At 40.0% G+C, this 20,292-nt stretch overlaps 1 protein-coding gene across 1 annotated transcript; it reads left to right on the top strand.

Moving 5' to 3' along the window:
- Positions 1-580: 580 nt before the first annotated feature.
- rps19 (ribosomal protein S19) lies at positions 581-7,300 on the top strand. The gene is made up of 6 exons (XM_031731541.2): positions 581-655; positions 1,375-1,445; positions 1,656-1,756; positions 2,096-2,279; positions 4,369-4,423; positions 7,246-7,300. The coding sequence occupies exons 1-6, from the start codon at positions 605-607 to the stop codon at positions 7,273-7,275; spliced, it is 492 nt and encodes a 163-aa protein (XP_031587401.2). The 5' UTR covers positions 581-604; the 3' UTR covers positions 7,276-7,300.
- The last annotated feature ends 12,992 nt before the right edge of the window (positions 7,301-20,292 follow it).

Below are 20,292 nucleotides of genomic sequence, written 5' to 3'. Positions count from 1 at the left end.
TAGCAGTTTACACTATCTATAGACACGAAAAAAATATGCAGGCAGAAGTGTATTGATGTCTATATTTACCTTTAAGAAAGTCTCTCTCCCTGATATATATATATAATTAGAAACAAACAAACAAGCAAAATACAAGAAATCAAACTGTAAGATTGACATTTAGGTCCATATCCTCCAACTGTCTGTCTCAAAAATGGCCAAGCATTACGGGAGGAGCACAGTTACTGACAAATCAATAACTGATGTAAACATACTAACTATTGGCTGCTGCCATTTTAAATGCAGCCATAGTTAAATGTGAAAGTGGAGATCTCTATGAGAGAAGAATGAAAACAAGCGGATTTTTTTTTGATAGAAACAGATGAAAATAAATGACCAAAAACCGAATAAATACTATGTAAAGTACAACTTGTAGCACTAGTATGCAATTTCTGAATATTCCAATTTATTTATGTAGATGATAATAAAATAGCCTAAATAACGAACAAAGGAGAGTCGAAGATGGATAGATGGATTGGGACGGTCGACACTTGTGATGAGCGGCATCGCTGGAAAAAACAACGCGCTGGTCTCGCGTTAAAAAACGAGATGTGCCCGTTCTATCATGGGTTGGAAACCCCGTTCCACCCTCTTCCCTTTGCTGTCCACAAGCAAGGTAACGCCGCATTTTTCACTCCTCGCTTATTTAGCAATAAATGTGTTCAAAATTCAAACAATTGTTCTTCAAACGTGGTCTGTTAAAGTATAAAGTACAGATAATTACAGTGGTTAGGCTTTACACGAGGTTTTTGGGCGTTTTAATAAGTTTTTCCGAGAATTTTATTTGAATGTTGCTCTCATATCATATCTGCTAGTAATGGCTGCCCCCATGCTACCTCGTTGAGGCCTGCTTGAGAATGGCTAGTTGTACTGATTTGCTTTTGTGTTCTGTGCTATAATATATGAGTATTCGTATTACGAGAAGTGATATCGTGTATCGGTTGTGCAGATGTTTTTTATTTGTCGATTTTTAGGTCGTAAGGATAACAATTGAAAACGAAGTGCGGTTGAGTGTATGGTCAGTTAGCGCACATGAAGCTAAAACACCGGGTGAAACGTGCAATTTCACCAAGAGTCGTACACATGTATATTGTCCAGTTTGTCTTGCTGTATAGCATTATTTAGTATTTGTTTTCTTGATGCATTTTAATAATTAACCTAAGCTCCCTATTCTTTTAAGCTAATTGGGATTGACGTTTAAGAGTTCTCCTGGTTTGAGGCGGTGAGCAGCGAAATCTTAGAGCTATTATCAGAGATGTTTGTCTGGTGTATTGCTTTTTTTTTGTAGATATACGTTAGTTTGTGTGTATTTATTCATATTTTAATCGCATTCAGATGCCAGGTGTCACAGTGAAAGACGTTAACCAGCAGGAGTTTGTCCGTGCCCTGGCGGCCTTCCTGAAGAAGTGAGTTTTATTTTCTCCTCTACATATTCAAAGCTTGTTAATATATTTTATATAGTATGCTCCACTGAGCAGCTTTACTTTTCATTGAACATATTTTTAATCAAATTTTGTGACGCTGTTTAACTTAACAGATGCTAATAGCCCACTCGAACAAATTATTGATATAGTCCTCTGATGTACTTCATACTGATGTACCTTTTCTGTCACCAGGTCAGGAAAACTGAAGGTGCCTGACTGGGTGGACCTTGTCAAGCTGGGTAAGCACAAGGAGCTGGCCCCCAGTGATGAGAACTGGTTCTACATCAGAGCTGGTAAGTCTTGCAAGTTGTTTTTTAATTACTAAAGTTTTCAAAAGTTCTCCTGAGACTTATTACAGCTTCAGGCTTGTATTCCCACAAGATGTTTCCATTTACATGTTTAAATGGTGCTTTGAGATGGGACAATTTTACATGCAAATGTGCTTTTAATTAGTAGGTTTTTGAATGCAACAGACTGTACATGCTGATCATTTTAAATTGTTTCCAAATTTAAAACCATTGACACAGTAAGCCCACTTTATCAAAAACGTAATATTCATTGCACAATGCTTACTGTTTCACGTTCTAAATATTGATTATATGACAACACCGTCATCTCTCTTGCTTCTGCAGCATCCACTGTTCGCCACCTTTACCTCCGTGGTGGTGCTGGTGTTGGCTCCATGACCAAGATCTATGGCAGTCGCAAGAGGAACGGTGTGTGCCCTGCCCACTACAGTGTTGGATCAAAGAACGTGGCTCGCAAGGTGCTGCAGGCTCTTGAGTTGCTCAAGATGATTGAGAAGGATCCCAATGGGTAAGTGCCTGTTCTTACTGTTTTTATTGGATGGAACTTTAAAGCGTTTTTTATATATATTTCGGCCCCAGACCTTTCTATATATTAGACACAGACGGGTATGAATGCAAAAATGCTGTCTGATAGACTTATCAGTACGTGCGATGTCTGAATACATGTGACGCAAGGAATCCCGTGGTGAGCAAGTCACCATAATATGACCTGCCTCCTGGTTGCCCTACCAAGAAAGCATGGTATGGGGCATCTCTTCCTTCATGTGCATTCATGTGTGGAAATCGCCTAACATGTAGAGCCAGTCAGGAAAGCTGATTGCATGTATAAGTTGGCGTGTGCATGATGTTTAGAGATGGGTGAAATAATTGACTCACTGAGGAATAGTTTGTATATTTTATACATCTGAATTTATTTGCAAATGGTAATCAGCTTTTGATGGAATGAAAAGGACCCAACTCGGCTGCCAGGGCACAGTAGAGCACTAGGTCAATGAACACAGTATACATATTGATATTAAAGTTCACCTTAATAAAATTCAAGTATTTTAGTCAAGTTTGGGAAAGGGATCTATTTTCATGCATACAATGTGGACGTTCAAGGCTTACCTGAACATGCTCTCAGCCTAGTGATACAAGACAAGAGATATTGAATCGTAAGGCTAACAGCACCCGTGTCAGTCATCTTTTTTCTGTTGTGTCCAGAAGAGGTTTCAAGAGCACTCACATTCAGTTAGAGTGTAAGTGTAGCTTGAACTGTCAAAGCTTTTAATGCATGTCTCTAGTTGCCCATTATACGTATGTTTACTTGGAGTTGCTGGGTAGCCTAAGTGTTAAATTCTGCAATGCTATTGATGAAGCGTGTCCCCTTAATGCTGTGCAGTAAGGTTTGGTTGGAATGGAGCATGCTGACCAACCTTAAGAGAAATGCTTTAGTTAATAACTCCCACCCAAGCACCATTATCCAGTATTACACTACATCTCTGTTCAAATATTTAAAATGTTGACTCAGTGTTAACTTAATTTGGCCATTAAAAATTTTGAAATTCTCTAAAATTGTTTCTTGTTTTTCGTCACAGTACATTACTTGAACTCTACAGTATAGTTTCATAATGTATATTTCCACCAAAAATTTGGTCTTTAGTTAGGGATTTTAAAAAGATATTAATTTGTACCTCTAGACTCTGCATACCAATATTAGTGGACATCATGGTAAATGGACTTACAAAGCTATATGCCACCTTTAATTGATTATTCGTAGCACTTATTCACACAATCATACAGTGTTTTTATTTATTTTCTTTGTAACCATCGCAGATACATGCACACTGCGATGGATGCCTTTGAGGATAACTCGGGGCTCCATAGTTTGCCTAAGTATACTTTGGCATGTGGCTAGACGAGTCAGGGATTGATCTAATGACCTTTGGATTGGTAGATGACCAGCGCCACCAGCTGAGTCCTAGGTCTCCACACAAAACCTCAGCGCGCACACAGTAAGCAATTGGCTGCAACATTGGAGTATGAAGCTTAAGTGCCCTAAGTAGCATACTCTTGCACAGCTTTCTATTGCTGATAAGACATGGAGATGCCAGCTAACTGACAGTTGATATTTTGATACTTGGTGAGCTCAAGAAAATGCCACAATATTGTTTTGAATTGATTTTCTTGTTTTATTTTATGGGTAACATGGGCACAGTGGTACACACCTACGCCAATGCCTCGACACATGCTGTTACTCATTCTTGCAAAACTTAGTAACAGTGTCTGTTTTCTGTTTATTGCTTTTGCTGATGTGAAATGGGTCAGCTTATGTGATGTGGATAACTGAAATCTGTAAATGCATAAGGTAGAAATCATTTTTTTGAGACTGCAGTAAAGATTTAATCACTCTGTAACGACAGGGCTAATTGATTGGCTTGGGATAGAAGTGAGCAAGAAAATTAAGTTCTGTGGAGGAAAATTGTTCAGTGGCTTCTTCACTGTAATGCTATGTTTAGTGTGGCATAAACTCATTAATGTAGTATTAAGCATTTTTCTAGGCGGTGAGTGGTATTCTATTGTATCAGCTAATTTCTGCTTTTTCTTTTTTAAATCAGTGGTCGCAGACTGACTTCCCAGGGAACCAGAGATCTGGACAGAATTGCTGGCCAGGTGAGAAACTGATTTATTTTGTTAAATTAATCAAACTGTCTAAATGCTCAGAAGTTTGCATACACTTGACAATAACTCAACTGATTAAATGATCCTAATAAAACTTTATTCAGTGATGGAGTCGTGGTCTTTACCTTCTTATATGGGACAGTTGAGGCCTGACATTCAAGGGGTCTCTAAAACCTACGCAAACTGAAAATCATTAGGTCTGCACAAAACCGAGAGAGGGGCATAAATGGGTTGTAGCTAAATATTCTGAGGACAATTAAGTATCTAAAATGGTCAAATTAATTTGAAACCAAGAGCATTAATAAGCAATGTCCAGTGCAGCATTTTTCCCCTCTTTTTAATCTGGCAATAAATTAAGACCATACACATAGATGAGGAGATGGACTAATGGTCCATAATGATCTCAGATAATATAATTTGCACTGTATCTGTCACTAATCAGTACAGCAATTATTGTGTTTGTGATGTTTTAACATGACAAGCTGTCTGCTGTTAAACACCATGACCATGGTTTTTTTTTTTTTTTTTTGAGGCATCGATACATGTAGTGTTGTTTAGCTTGAATGTGTATCAAATCGCCGTCTTCCAATATTAAATGGCAGCAGCTAGTGGGATAGTGGTGCTAAAATTCTGCAGTTATTATATGCAGGTATTCAACTTGCAGTGTTCAGTTTGAGAAGATCCTGCCGAACTTCTGATTTTTTTTTTTTTTCGTACGTTTGCACTTTCCTGTTGGCTCTGTGCAGAACCTATCGACAGCTTTGCAGACTGTTGTGTTGTAGCTGTTTTCTGTCACCTGGGGGCAGTGTCACAACCAATGGGTCTGTGGGCTACTCTCTTGTGCCACTGTTGACTCGGCAGCAAACCGCAGAGAAGGGCAGTTGTAACGTATAAGGAGTTAAAATGAAAATGAATCAAGAACTATAGTGTCCATTTTCAAAGCCACCTTCTGCCCTTTTCCTGCTTTTTTTTTTTTTTTTATTTTTCACATATATATTTGTGGTATGGCGCCTTTATTTTCTGGTCCAGCTCTCAACCAATCAGCACTTGCCTTACTCACACCATTATCCATTTTGAGGCCATGCTATTGGGCTTCGGCAGTATGGCGGTTAGTTTGTATGTCAGTTTGCAAATACCTATGCAGACGGACATAAATGTAGTACTGTAAAACAGGCTTAACACAATGAAAGTAAGTAGAATTAATTGTTGAGAATGTTTACACATAGTAAACCAAATAAAAGCATCTAAATTGAGATAGGTAGGTTTTGATTATTTGTAGAGACATCCGCCTAACATGCAAAAGGTCCCCAGTTTGAGACTATGCAGAGGTACCTGTGGGTGACCACTTGTAAACAAAGGAGCAGTTATTTATCGCAGTACGATTCTGCACTGTTGAGGTAAATTTCAATTAACACTGTATAATATAATGAAAGATGTCAACTGCTCAACTCTGACAATGGCATGCCTAGTGAGCCTACCCCTTTAAGACAACTTTGGTGTCTCTTGTGGGGAACGAGTCTCAGCTGCAAATGTAAAAAGCTGCAGCCACTGAAGTGAAATCTGAAAGTTATCTGTAGCTGCTGAAATCAGATGTAAACTGTTTGTCACAAAACACATTTTGATAGTAACCTGTGTTATGTACCAAGCTTCAATATTAAGCTTGTGCTTTAAATCACATGGTATCTAACATGTTACTCTGTGATATGTCAGCCAGCTCTAGTTCCAGCCTGATGGAATTGGTAGAAAAGAAGCGGTCCACTATCAGGCTCCCCAGCTGTTAAATGTCATCACGACCTCATGCTGGCCAGGCAAAGGTTGTTTCCTGTGACTGATTTTGTATGATGCTCTCTGTCATTTTATGTGACGTTCTGACAGACTCAGGGTGGTGCCTTAAGAGTGTGTGATCATCACAGAAATATCATCCTCTGCTTTGATGCGACACCTTGTCTGTTGTGGGAGTACATTGCCCCCATCACTTTGGCATGCACGGTTTTTTAAAGCACTTGTCCTTGGGCAAATTTTTTTCCCTCTGCCAGCCAGCTGAGTTATGTGTCTTGTGTGGCACACTCCTGGAATTGTTTGTTAGCCTTCGCTAAAAAACAAATCACACTTGGGCCTTGTCAAAAATCAGGAGAGAGTCAGCAATGTTGTGATAATCCAAGGGTAAAAGGGGTAAACATGAGGAGGGAATTTCATGCTTGGCAAGTCCGCCGTATGGCTCCAGTTTTCTCCTTGTTTACCCATGCTAATGAGCAGTATGCAGATGAGCAGACCTGGGCTGGGCCCTGCCTGCTGCACAAAAACTGGCAGGAAGCTTGTTGGTGTGGCTCCCCTACCACCTCTAGAATCTCTCGTGTGTGTTGTACTTTCTGATGACTTTTTATGAGCAAGTGAGGTTTCTGCCATGTATTATCAGACTATTCATGGTGTTTTTTGGCAGCAGCAATAACAGTTTCTCTTCCAAGCTGTTTGCTCGCTCTCAAGTCCCTGTGAAATTACATTTTTGATAGCATCTTGTTCCTTCAAGTTGTGGACTGACTATTAATGCATTGGAGTGAGTGACATTTAAAAATAAATGAATTAAATAGATGTGAATTTTCATTTGATTGCTGTAGAATAAAATTGGTTTAAATAGTTGAGATCATCTTCATCATCCATGGCAGCCTAATGATTTGATTAAATACCCCCCACTAACACTGCTAGTAATTGTATTCCGAATTGAAGGGATGTTTTCAAATGTGAGATTTTCATTTGATGCAGGATGTAACTCCTGGATATACCTCATGGTTTTTTTGTTTTTTTTTCCTCCACAGGTTGCAGCTGCAAACAAGAAATCTGTTTAATAAATCTTTTTTGGAGAAAGTCAAATTGTTGTGTCTTGTGATTTTTGACTTGCATGAACAATTAGTTTGAACCCATTGACATTAATGCAATCAGTGTCTTCAGGCAAATGAACTGGAATGAGTTTTATAGATGAACTGATAAGCCCGTTTCCCTGAATATTATGAACCACGCTTTCTAAAAGAAGGGAAGTCTTTGCAGTAATTCATCCCTAGCTGATGTCTGGCACTCTGGTCTAAATGTCATTTTGTCTAAAGGGCAGTGAATGACCATTGGTCGTTGGCTCTGTTCAGATCCTCATATCCTCTTCCTACCAAAAGCTTGACGACTGGGTGCTGTTTCATCGGGCAGTTTGAAAAGGCTTCCGGGGAGCTGATCCATCACTAAGCCAATACAGCTTCTCATCACTGGCCAGACACACTCCACTGTCACATTGCCCCTTTTCCCATCCATATTAATCTTTTGTTCTTGCCACTTTGTTCATCTATCAGATGTGCTTTGTACAGATTGATCGCTGATACCATGACAACCACTGGAAATTGTTCACTTAACAAAGGCAGATGATTACATTTCCATAAGGAACCTAGTTAACATTTCAGTTGTAAAGAATGATGTCATGGTTTAGCAGCCTCATTCAGGGCCCACAGTGCCATCTACAGATTAAAACAAAATCTAATAAGAATGCTTGACAATTTTAGTTGACTGGGGAAAATATCTGACATGTTTTTCATATTACTGCCACCCCAGACGCAAAACTTGGGAAAACTAACCATGAGGTATTTACATGAAGGATACATGATCTATATTTTAAGTAAACCAATTAGCGTTTGCTTAACTTGATGTTTTAAAAGGCAAATTGGGATTGAGACAATCTAAAGCTATTATTTAAGTGTGTGTATATATATATAAATAAATGTGGTGTTTTCCTGGGTTTCAAAATTCATCTACAGTTGAATGTTCTGTTGCATAAAAATGAAGGCAGACCAGCAGCATCCTGGATCACATGCGTAATTTGTCAGTGACACTAAAATCCTGCAGAGGGTGCCAAAGTCAATAGAATCTCTGTCTATACATATAGTTTGAATTAATAGGCTGAGGTGATTTTTGTAAGTATTAAGTGTTAAAGCATTAGTTATTTTCAAATAAATACAAAAACAGCCTGATCCACATCCAGAGGTGCAGTAATATAGTTACATTTCAGTATCCTATTAAATTTGAAATTGGTTTATTAGTTTTTAGTGTTCGTTAATTTTCTGTAGCCATGAGTTTCCCCCGAAGTAATTAAACTAGAACATTATACAAAACTTCTCAAATGTTTATTACAACAGCTTCAGGAGGTAATATTCAGGCAAGTAACTGAAAATCATCGCATCTGCATTTTAATTTTCATGCTTTAATCTCATTTCATGTCTCCACAAGGCTTGGGGCAACAAAAAATTACAAGCACAACCAAATGAAGAGTGCGTGGGTCGTTAGTCACGGTGTAGCGCAGTACACATCTATGTCCTCTTTTTGAGAATACAGATTTATTTCATGTCAATTATGTCCGTATTTAAAGGAGGAAAAAAAACTGGAGGCTTTGTGTGCTCGCACAGCTGAGCTCATGTACACAGCCTGCTGTGTGTGTTTGAGTGAGCTTATAGTTGGCCCTGTGTTTGAAAGATAGCATGTTGTTGATCCGTGGACAGTAAGCCTGCTGTGTTTGCCAGTCTATCATCCACTGTATCTGTGTGTACAGTCCACACTGTGCAGCACACACAAAGCATTGTGTGTCGCTCCATCCAACTGTGTGTTTTTCTCATCTTTTCATAATGCCAATCATAATAAGCAGTCTCCATCAATTACTCTGTGCTTTTCTCGAGAAATATTAATCATTTTATACACCTATCCCACTGTCTCTGTCATCCCCTCCATCTCCCTGTCCCCTGTCCACCCCCTCCTTCCTGTTTTTATTTGAAGACCAGCTGTTCCTGAACACCTGAACCCATCATCTCTTCCTCCCCTTTTCATGATCCCCCTTTTTGTTCTACCCTGCAATTTAGAAGACGGGAGAGGATCAACATGTCCTTGACTGGTAGAGAGAAATGTATGGAATCTATCCGAGGACATCTTATGTTTGTTCACTTGTTACTGTTCCTGTGTGTGCGTGCTTGTTCATGTATGTGTAGTTCCTGCAACCACATTTGGTGATGTGTGCCTCTCTCCCCAAGCAATTTCAGCTGCCGTCAGTCAACTTGTTTGTGCAACAATTTTTCATTGTGTGCAGTGTCATTATCAGCAGGCTTCACTACGGCAATTACTGCTGTGGAACAATTACCACTTTAACAAATGCACAACCAAGTGGATTGTTGAGCCTTGTGTGTGTGTGGAGGTGGCTGCACCTACTTGCGCTCCCAATTCTTTGGCAGCTTGGCTTGATCACACCGAGAATGGATGCAGACCTGCCTCTCACCTCTGCGGGGTTGGAAACAGCCGATAACTAAGAAATGAATCCTCTGCACAAGTCTTTCCAAAATAGAACAGCTATCAGGAGAACTCCTACACATACACATGTACACACACATTGTCAGCGCACAGCTCTATGCCCTGTGGCATGTTTTCCCCAGAAGACAAGACATTCCTCGGAATTTTTCCCAGCATTCCTATCCTCCATAGTAGTTTTCTTGGGAAAGTTGACCCAGATGCTGCTGGATTGGTTAAGATAACTTTTTTCCATTTTCTCATAAACCACACAGATTTATTAGTTTTTATGGAGTTAAAATTCACAGTCTCATGCAGGCTTTATATATTTGAGGTTGTTTCACTGAGATATTCTTTCATTCTCGTTGTTTACATCTTGATGTTTTAATGCTGTGTTATTGATTTATTTATATCTAACTATAAATTCCACTGGTTAAAGAAGCACAGCAGGTTGGGTGCAGAGTGTGTTCATGTGCTGTGGTGAGGGTCAGGCCTCGTCTGCAAGAGCGTGTTTATAGAAATTAGTCTGAGGCCAAAAGGTCAGTGTTGTTTTGGTGAAGAGACGAGCTGCTGCCCTGTGTGTTACAAATCCGTGAGTAAGAAAACTCCTGAGCTATAAGAAGACTGGTTTACAAACTTATCTCCCAGTGGGCGTGAGCGGCTGATTGATGGATGGCCCTGCTGTTTTGTTGTGTGTGCGTATGGAAGAAAGAATTAGTTTGACCTGGTTGACTTCCTGGGTAGTTTAAGGGTGGTATATAGACCTACATCTGTCTACTGTATGTTGCTGTTCTTCTGTGGGCTGTCAGGTCTAATCCCTCATCCTCTGTTTGGCCTAAGAGCAGGTGGTATAAACACGCGACGTACCGCTCAGCCTGCCTGGCACCACGGGGCACTGTAGCTCTGCACCACAGCAGGTGTGTATATATGAGTGTGTGTGTGTAGGCGAAACACTAACCATGTGTCAGTGGAGTTTAGTGTGTGTCTCCTCAGCTTTTGAGTCTGAATCCCTTCCACCTGTCACAGAGGGTGGGGTGCAAAGGGAAGATGACGGGGTGCAGAACAGATGCTGTCTACAAAGCCAGCCGAACCGACTGAAATGCACAGTGTGCTCTCTGTACATGTGTGTATGCAGACCATATTATTTTCTAAGCTGTGCCCATGCTTGTGTGTGCTCACATTGAGATCAGAGCTTTCAAGTCATTCATACTTTGATGCTGCGGCCCTGTGCTTTCTTCAGCACAGAACAAAAGACTGACAGAGGGAGACAGCTAGACACCAGTGTGACACTGAACGGCTGTGGAGATAGTTGACACAGTGACAGACTGAGATAGGACGAAGTGTGTGTGTGTGTGTGTTTGGAGTCCTGTGCTTCATCATCCCTCTATCTCCCTCACTATCTTTGTAAGTGTAGCAGGGAGGGGAAAATCTCCAAAGAAATGCCAAGCAGAGGTGTCAAAAGTGACCAAACCATATAAGAACCCCACCAACACTGCAGCTTCCACTAGCTTCTCAGGGCCAGTATCTAAAACTCCACACCTCTCTCACACACAGCTCTGTGAGATATTTATTAATATTTTTATTAAAATATGTCTCTGTGGAAATGTTTATTAGAATTTTCACATGCATAAGATGATATTTGAGATCTTCCTGATTGGCTGAGCTCGCATTGTACTTTTTTTTTTTTTTGCTGCATGTCACGTCATGCTGGTTTTACTGTGAACATGAACACTAGACTGAAAAACAGTCTGATTTTCTCCAGGTTTTTGCCAATGAAAATTATGGGCAGAAACATCCCAGCTGTGGTAAACTGCTAAAGATTATAAATGGGTATTAAATATCCAAATTATATACAAGAAATAAAAATTATCAGTTGTAAATACATCTCTTAAAATAATTTAAGAGGTGAGACTTTATCAAAGTCCATTTCTGGCTTCTTGCCTTCATTCCTTCCCTCCTTTTCGCTTAATCATCACCCTTTCTCCTACTCCCTCTAAAATCTTAACAAATCCTTCCAGCTACCTCTTCATTGCTCTAATGATCTTCCTCTTTCAACTTTTTCTATTGTTTGGCTGTTTTCCCCTTGTGCTATCCTCTTTCCTACTTCTCCCTTTCATCCCTCAGTGCCATTAGCACCCCATTAGCCCTTCCCCCAGTGTTCCCCCTTCCCTATCAGGACTGAAAGCTCACCAGCTTTTGGATTTGCCATTGTGCCATGCTTTACCTCTTCTTAAAAAAGGTTTGCTAAAAGTCTCTTCACCTCTTCAAAAGAAATGAATAAAAAAATCATGAAAAATAATTTTCATCTGAATCAGAATAATTTTGTCAATTTAAGGGAATTTGTGAGTACATAACTTAAAACTGAATTACAGTTTCTCAGAAGGGAATTCATGAAAGTGGCGAATGAGATTGCTGCAACTGCTTTAGCTGTTAAATGCACTTTCATTGTTTTATGTTGTTGCTATGTTTTTGTTTTCATTTTTAGTGGTGCCAGTTGCATGGTTCTACTTCTCCTATTTTTAAGTCAATTTTTCTGATAATACTGCAAGAGTTTGACAGAGTATTTTAGTTAGAGCTATGTTTTAAACAATTCCTCCACCACTGCCTTGTTTAGTTGTTTAATATTTATTTATATATGTTTTAAAAAACACACTTTATATTGTTTAAAGTTCAATGAAATGTGGCAATAACATACTTTATTGGACATCAAAACTGTGTTTCCTGCTATGAAACTTGTGGTTTATCAAGTATATAGATCTATAAACTATTGTTTAAGAAACACTTTTACATTATTTTCAAATGTGAAAATAATGATGCAATGATTTTAGTGAGGGATGTAGATCTGCAGTTAAATTAAGCAGGACTGACTTTACTTACTGTCCATGCACACATTTGTCAGATGTATTCACAGCACCCAACACAGTGTGCTGTGTGTGTGCTTTATGTGGGCACATGTGAGTGGAGAATATTGTGCAGGGAGGGTTGCAGAGGTTAGAGAACTGTAGTTTTCAGACTTTTGTTACACTGCTGCATGCCCAGTGTGTCTATTTCACACAGTGACCTCCTTGTCTCAGTCTGATGTCCTCTGCCTCCCTTTGTGCAAATCCCAACATGCCCACATTTTTCCCCTCATACCTGTATCTACTCCAGACTGTTTTCTGTTAATATTATTGTTTTCCATGAAACACTTGTGCCCTAATATATAGTTCGCAGTCATACTTTTTTGTGTTGGTTTTCTTACCTGATTTTCTTTAAAACTCTGGCTGCTTTTGCAACTCAAGGTAGACAAAAAAATAGGTAAAATATGTGTTGTTATTGTGCTGCCGACTCTTGTGCGTGTGCAAGTGCATGTCAAAGAGAGGATAGGCAGGTCCCGTGTGAGTGAAAATCTGTGGACACCGCCTGCGTAAATGTGTGCATGCAAAAACTGACAGACATGCGATTGTGTTAGCAGAAATCTTATTAACTACCGAGCTGCTCCTCTCGTTAATTCTTCAAAACAGTTCCTGAGAAACTCCTCGGCTCTGCACTTCATTTACTGTTTTGAAACTAGCTGTGGATGCAGATTGGGTATATTTCTGCACATTTCCACAAAATTGAATTCTTCTCCAAAAGCACATAATGACTCTGGAAGGGAGTCTTTTGCAGCTGCTAGTTTGTGAGACATGATTGGGTGCCGTTTGGGACCCGTTGGATTCATGACTTCGGGGTGAGAAAGAAGCGGATACCAAAAGCTGCATTAGACTACTCACAACAATCATAGAAATAGTACTCTTCCTCCGTGGAAATTCAGGCACACCACGGGGACCCATCTTCTGAGAGAGAATTTAATTTGACAGCCGGGTCCTGCTGTGGCAGACGTTTGCTAGAACATTCAGTTAACATTGTGCACTAGCCTCTGGGCCTGCCCAAAATGGGCAGGCAGGGTCACGCTTCTCTGGGTCCTGATAGAGAAACTGTTCTCCTGGTTTCTCTCTGTCTCAATTTCTCTTCTCATTATTTCATATTTTTTCACTCTCCATTATGCAGTTTTTCTCACCCTCCTGGTCTCCGCTGCTCTCCCTTTCCCCCATCTGACTGTTCCAGCTGAGGTCCTGTAACACAGGGCACATGGAAATCTCATGAATAGCAATGTATCAAACTGACAGGCACCCTGACATTTAAAAAGTGTGTGTTAAACTAAAGATCATTTCAAAATTTTGATTGTAATTTAAAGTGTCTACCAATGAATGCTTCTCTTTATTTTTGGCCTTTTCCAATCTGGGAAATGAAAGTTAAATCATCCTTTTATTTTGTGTATCATTTAGACAAACCTGGTTGTTGCATATTTATCAGAAGAGAAAGATGTGCGTCTTTTCTCTTTGCAACACAGTGTACCATTTTACATGCATGCACACACACAGTTGATCATCCCTTTCTGCCTCTGTCTGCATTTTTCAAATCAGCTTCTGAGGTTCAAGGTCTGGCCATCTCTGAGGCCAGTCTGAGTTTATTCACATGAACCTTGTCTCGCCCATTAGAGTTTGTGTGTGGGGGCGCTTTCCTGTCTGTGTGGAAACATTTGGTGTCTTTGAGATAGTCTTGATTGAGTTTTACACAATTTTAGGTCTGCCATCTCAATTTTCTGCACTTACCCAAAACATCTTTATTTGCTCTTTCACCTTTCTCCCGACATTTCCTCACCCTTCACTTTGTTGCTGTTTAACTCTGTTTCCTTTACCCCCATCATCCACCCACCCACCCATGTTCTTTTCTCACTCTCTCTCTCTCTGCTCAGCTGGTGGGCCAGCCAGGAGGCAGCGCATGCATTTGAGGAGCGTAATCTGCTCTTTCTCTCATTCCCATTTCCATTTCAATCCTCCGTTCACAGCTGGAACCAAGGCACTCTGCATGCAGATGAGTAAGAGTTGACTTTTTCCAGAAAGTACATTCAGACACAAGATGGGCAGGAGATGAGGGGGAGGAGGGGTGGATAAAGAGAGAGAGGGACAACTGAAGTTAGAAGATTCAGTCATAAAGAAAAGCAACAGTTACTGACGGGGGAAGATCGTTCAATTCAAACTCATTGTCATTCAGCCTTAGAGAAGTGCATAGAGGAAGATGACATGTTTTTGCAGGTCACAGCATCTCCAAACAAGAACAACACAACAAAGTGACAGGAAAATCAAGTCCATCCATCAAACTCTAGGTTAGAATAAAATCAAATGTAAAACGCAAAATACTGAAGCCCATCAAAAAAAAAAGAAAAAAAAGGTGAGTTTGTGTGTGTGTGCAAAAAAAAGCTTAAGAAGAGAGGTCTTTTTACTTTGAGAACAGCAATGAGGATTCAGCATTCAGAGGTGTATATTTTGAGGTAAGAGAAAAGCACACCTTGAAATTTGAATAACATGTTGGTCTCTGGGATTCTGTTTTATTGAAAAAAACAGTTTCCATATGGCCTTGTGTTAATTATGGATCTGCTACTTCAGCTAAGACTTAGAAAATCTAAATTATTCCTTGTGTTCTTTGTAACTGAAAAGGCTGCAAGAATAGAAACCTTCAAACTGATTTCTTTTGAATAATCGATTTCTTACAGAATTTACACAAAGCTGATTCACACACTGCATCAGAAAACTCAATAAACCAAACACAAAGATACACTTTCATGCCCCCTGCCTTATGATCATAGACCCCTCATGACCAGATGACACCTCATGATCAGAGAATTTTTGCTCATCTCTATGCATAGTTGAGTGCTGTGTCACCATCCCTCACATCCTGGCAGTGATGACACAAGACCACTAGGTCACCACTAAGCATGAGTCTTAACAAGCAGGACCATGTTGATTACATCAGACTTTGGTTAATTAACAGAAGAACAACACGAGTCATGTTGGTGAACTTATAAATGATGAATGTGCAGTATTGTTTTGGGCTGACTTCACACAGAGAACTTTTGGCTGTCATATGATCTTCCATCTGATCCCTCTGTCATATGTAGAGGGATCAGATACAAACACATACACACTAATAGATGTTATTGTTGAGGGACAGGGCCCCTAATGCACTCTGCTCAAGTGCTGTACAGAGGGCCACTCAGATGTCAGTCGAATCTCATTTATGGTAAAAAACCATCTGCTGTCAGTTGATTAAAATAACAAATATTGATTTGAACAGGCAACCTCAGCAGCAGAAGTAATTTGGTTATAAGAAGGCAATGAGGTATGACAAAACATACTGACCACTTAATATAGCTATTAAATCTTTATTGTCATATTGAATATTCTTGAATTACAAGATCTCTGAAAAAAAATCTTCCTAAATTCAGAAAAATGTAAAAGACATGCTGTTTCTCTGTGCACATCATTCAAATAGAAATTAATGTAATGGAAAGTAACCCCCTCTCCCTGACACACACAGACACACACATACATTCTGACTCTTCTTCTTCTGTCACAGCAGTGTAATATACAGCCTTGCTACTAGCCTCATTCCCGTTGGCAACCCGCAACAGAGTTGCATTAAATCTCATCATGCCAAACGGTCTGCCCAGCACAGCAAGTCAGGTTAGACAAACTGCACTGCTGATCAGTGGGGACCTACCAGCCTGCAAAGCACTCACTGTTTCTTTTATTGACAGAAGCCTTCTCTTCCAGCTATTCTTGTTCTTCTTTTCCACTCTCTACATCTTCTGCCCCAAGTTGATTTAATGCAGTCTGAAGCACATAACTCTCCCCTACTGTTTCCCTTCATTCAGTCGATATCTTATGATCCAGGCTGTCTTGAATCTTCTCTCTTTTTTCATACTATCTCTACCCTTAAAAAGATCTAACTAACCTGCTCCCGCGCTTCTTTTTGCCTTCATCTTTCCTATTCCCTTGCACTAATTAATTCTTTACAACACCTCTCCACAAACCATCATTTTCCTTCCTTTCCTTTCCAGCCTACCTCTCCTATTCCTTAATGCCCTCCTGTGGAGCCACAGAAGTCTGTATTGAAGACAACACTTGGCCACAGACTGTGAGCGTGTGTCATGGTTCCCCAACCCCACTGCACAGTCATTGTGGCAGTAATGCCATAATTACCCCCCATTATGGGCAACAGAGATGGAGAGAGAGGTAGGTTCAAAGCGAAAGATACAGGGAGAGACGGGGGGGTCGATGTGATGAGAGATGGAGGTGGGGGTACAGATCGGCTGAACGGAGGGATGAGTGAGGGTGAAAATGCTGGAGTGTGTCAGAAATAGTGAGAAAAACAGTGAAAGACGTTTGGGGATTATTATGGTGGTCAATAGATAAATCACAATGGACAGTCTTGGAGCTTGTGTGTCTCAGGGGACAGTCCCACCCCTGTTGTGAAGAGTGACATTAGTAGAGATGCAATATCTTAAGCTTCGTTGGACACACATAGATGGGCCACTCCCTTCAAATACAGAAAACAAACACATGGACATATAGGTGGAAGAAGAAAATCAAGGAGCACAAGAGAAACATGGAGTCAAATATAGTTTATCTCAAATCATAAGCTCGTCATCAGTTTGCAATTAAAAGGCCATGTAAGCACAAAAGTTCTGGAGTTAAAAGCGTCAATATTCCACCTACTTCCTACTAAACCCCCAAATACTAAATCAGAAAACTTGCCCTGATCAAACATCTGCTTTTGATGATTTAGAATTTATAAGCAGCTGAATTATAGAACACAGCTGAAATATATATAATTTATATTATCTGTAGAGGCAGTAATAACATAATGGATAGAACATCAACTTCTGTCAGGGTGGAATTTTTCCAGTGTTGAGCATCTTACTTTGGATAGCGAGACCTCCTAGAATTGAGCTCAAAGCACAGCATGTTTGCACAAACACTTGTGTGTTCATTTGGGAATGTACACAGCAAAATAGCATTTAAATTGCAAGATAACAATGCTTTGGGTCCCATCAGGAAAAACCACCAACACAGCTAAAGATGCAAATAAAGTGTCCTCATAAATGCACCATTTAGGCTTGACAGGGATGGTAAGGCTTTCATACTTTGTTTGTAACCCTGGGGAGGACACAGAGAAATTGCAGTTGCCCACAATTCATTGGGTGGATGATTAATATTCTTCAAAATGGTTTATGTATTCATGTTCAAAGCTTCAGGGTTTGAATGCAGAGACAACGCCAACATAGAGTTGGTGTAGGCATGATAAAGTCCACGCTGCCCAGCAGGCATGGAGGATTATGAGTGTGTATTTGTAAGCAACCTAAAGTGCAATGCAGAGACTTTGAAGGCAAAAGAGCTGATTCCTAATTAATTTCCCTCTGAAAGCTACATTTACATGCATTGCAGAAAAAGACGGGGTTCAAGAGTATAAACGAGTAAGCTGCATGAAAAGCCTAAAAATATATTATTTTGTAGAGCCGCATTTATATGGTCTTGCTTGTAAAACCCTTTTGGTTCATTCTGTTGTTCATCCTTTCTGCACCCAGACTTCATTTCTTTTCAAAACCATGAGCTTCTATTTATTGCTTTATAACCTTTTGTGATGAGCAAAAATACAGTGCATTAATTAGAGTGCGCTATAACAGAGAAATCAAAAGGTAGTGGTTTAAATTCATATGATATTATGTATAGAATTAAATACATTGCATTATGTTTATCATTGTTTTGTTGAAAATAACTGCTGAAAAACAGATGTTTGTGTCTTAATTATAGGTTTTTTTGTTGTTATTGTTTTGACAATTTGGTGTAAACAATATAAAATCATGCATCTATCCTACTTTGTATCAGTGGCTCAGGTTGTTGTTGTTGGTGTGATGAAGTGGGGGATATTTTCTTGGGATACTTTGGGCCCCCAAGTAGCAACTGAGCAGTATTTAAACACCACAGAATACTCGAGTATTGTTGCTCATCCCTTTATAACCACAGTGTACACATCTTCTGATGGCTGCTTCCAGCAGGACAATGCACCATGTCACAAAGCTCAGATCATCTCAAACTGGTTTCTTAAACATTACAGTGAAAATAGCCTCCACACCCTCCAATAGAGCACCTTTGGGATGTGGTAGAACTGGAGATTTGGATCATGATTGTGTGGCTGACAAAGCTGCAATAACTGTGATGCTATATGGACCAAAATCTCTGAGAAATTTTTCCAGCACCTTGTTGAATCCATGCCATGACAAGAAAGGGGGAGGACTGGAAAACATTACTGGGCAGAAAACTGCCTGGATTACAGTTTTTAGCCTGATACCGCCAGGCCCAACTTGGGAAAAGTGGAAGAAAATTGATGGACTGAATATGGAGTGGCTCCAACATTTGACTGTACATTACATCATCACTCTCTGCTGCTGCAGTAGGCGGTATAATTCCAACCTTGTGCATTAAAACGGTACTGTAGAATGATATCATAAAGGACATTTGTTCCTTGTCCCTTGCTCCTTGTTCTTGTATGACCATTTGATTCTCAACGATGCTGCCAGCGGTTGACCACAGAGATGAACTTTATGATGCAGTTTCCTGCTCAGTAGGCACAGAGGCGGGTATGTGACCACTATATTGTTCGGCATCATTTCCTGGAACTTGGCCCTGTCTAAAGTGAGCATAACAGATTTCCCTCCCACAGAGTTACTGTCAGAGTGTTTAGTATTATGTATGGTGCCTGGCTCCAAGTCAGGCAGAATCCACTGTGAAAGACAGAAACATATACTAAAAGGGGTTGTCCCAATGACACCCATTAGGGAAAATTAACAAAGTGATTGGATTTCACTTTGTCTGGTTTTAACCAACACTGTATTCACACCACCCGGAGATGTTTTGTAACAAAGTACTTTTGTTGGGCCCGTTTAGGTAAATGACTGGAACAGAAAACAGAAATGATGCCAGGTGAATCATAGTGATGGTGCTCTATTGATCGACAGAGCCACTTGGAAGAAATGTGAGTGATATGAGACTGCAGCATTCCGAGTTCCCATTTCACTTAGAAATGCTTCATCACTGTGCAAATCCTGCACTGTGACTCACACGCCACTATGTATGATTGCTTGGAAAATAGCTATGTGATCATCTATTGCTCAGCCAAGAAGAAAGAGGCCAAAAGAAGAACGGTTGAAAGGGGTAATAGAGATACATAGAGATACTGGAGTGGACAGAGATGGAAGGCACATATGGAAAGAGAGGCCAAGAGTGAGACAAAAGGATAGATCAAAGAATCATGGTGGGATGTGAAAGATGGCGCTACAGCACATCATTCTTTCTTTCCTGCATTGTGGAGACATGAGAATTAATGCAAGATTACAGCTACCTTCACTTTTTATCTTTTCCCCTCTTTTTTCTCTCTGCCTATACTTTGCTATAATTCCCCAGGGCTATATGTTACCCATCCCTTGACTTTGGAATTACAGTTCTTCCCTCCTCTTCCACTTCTAATCTGTTCCCTTCATTATTCTTTCATTACACATCTCTGTTTCCTTTGTAGTGTCTCTGTGTCTCAGTTCACTTTATCCCTTTGCTTTAGGCTGATGTGTCAAATATTCTCTCTGTCAGGTAGCCTAATTTTTGACATGGGGTAAGGGTGGGAAATCACATAAAACAAGGGAC

This window comes from Oreochromis aureus, linkage group 11, assembly GCF_013358895.1.
Source record: "Oreochromis aureus strain Israel breed Guangdong linkage group 11, ZZ_aureus, whole genome shotgun sequence".
Taxonomy (NCBI): Eukaryota; Metazoa; Chordata; class Actinopteri; order Cichliformes; family Cichlidae; genus Oreochromis; species Oreochromis aureus.
Note: the sequence above shows the minus strand (reverse complement) of the source record. Positions and strands in the feature narration are given on the sequence as shown.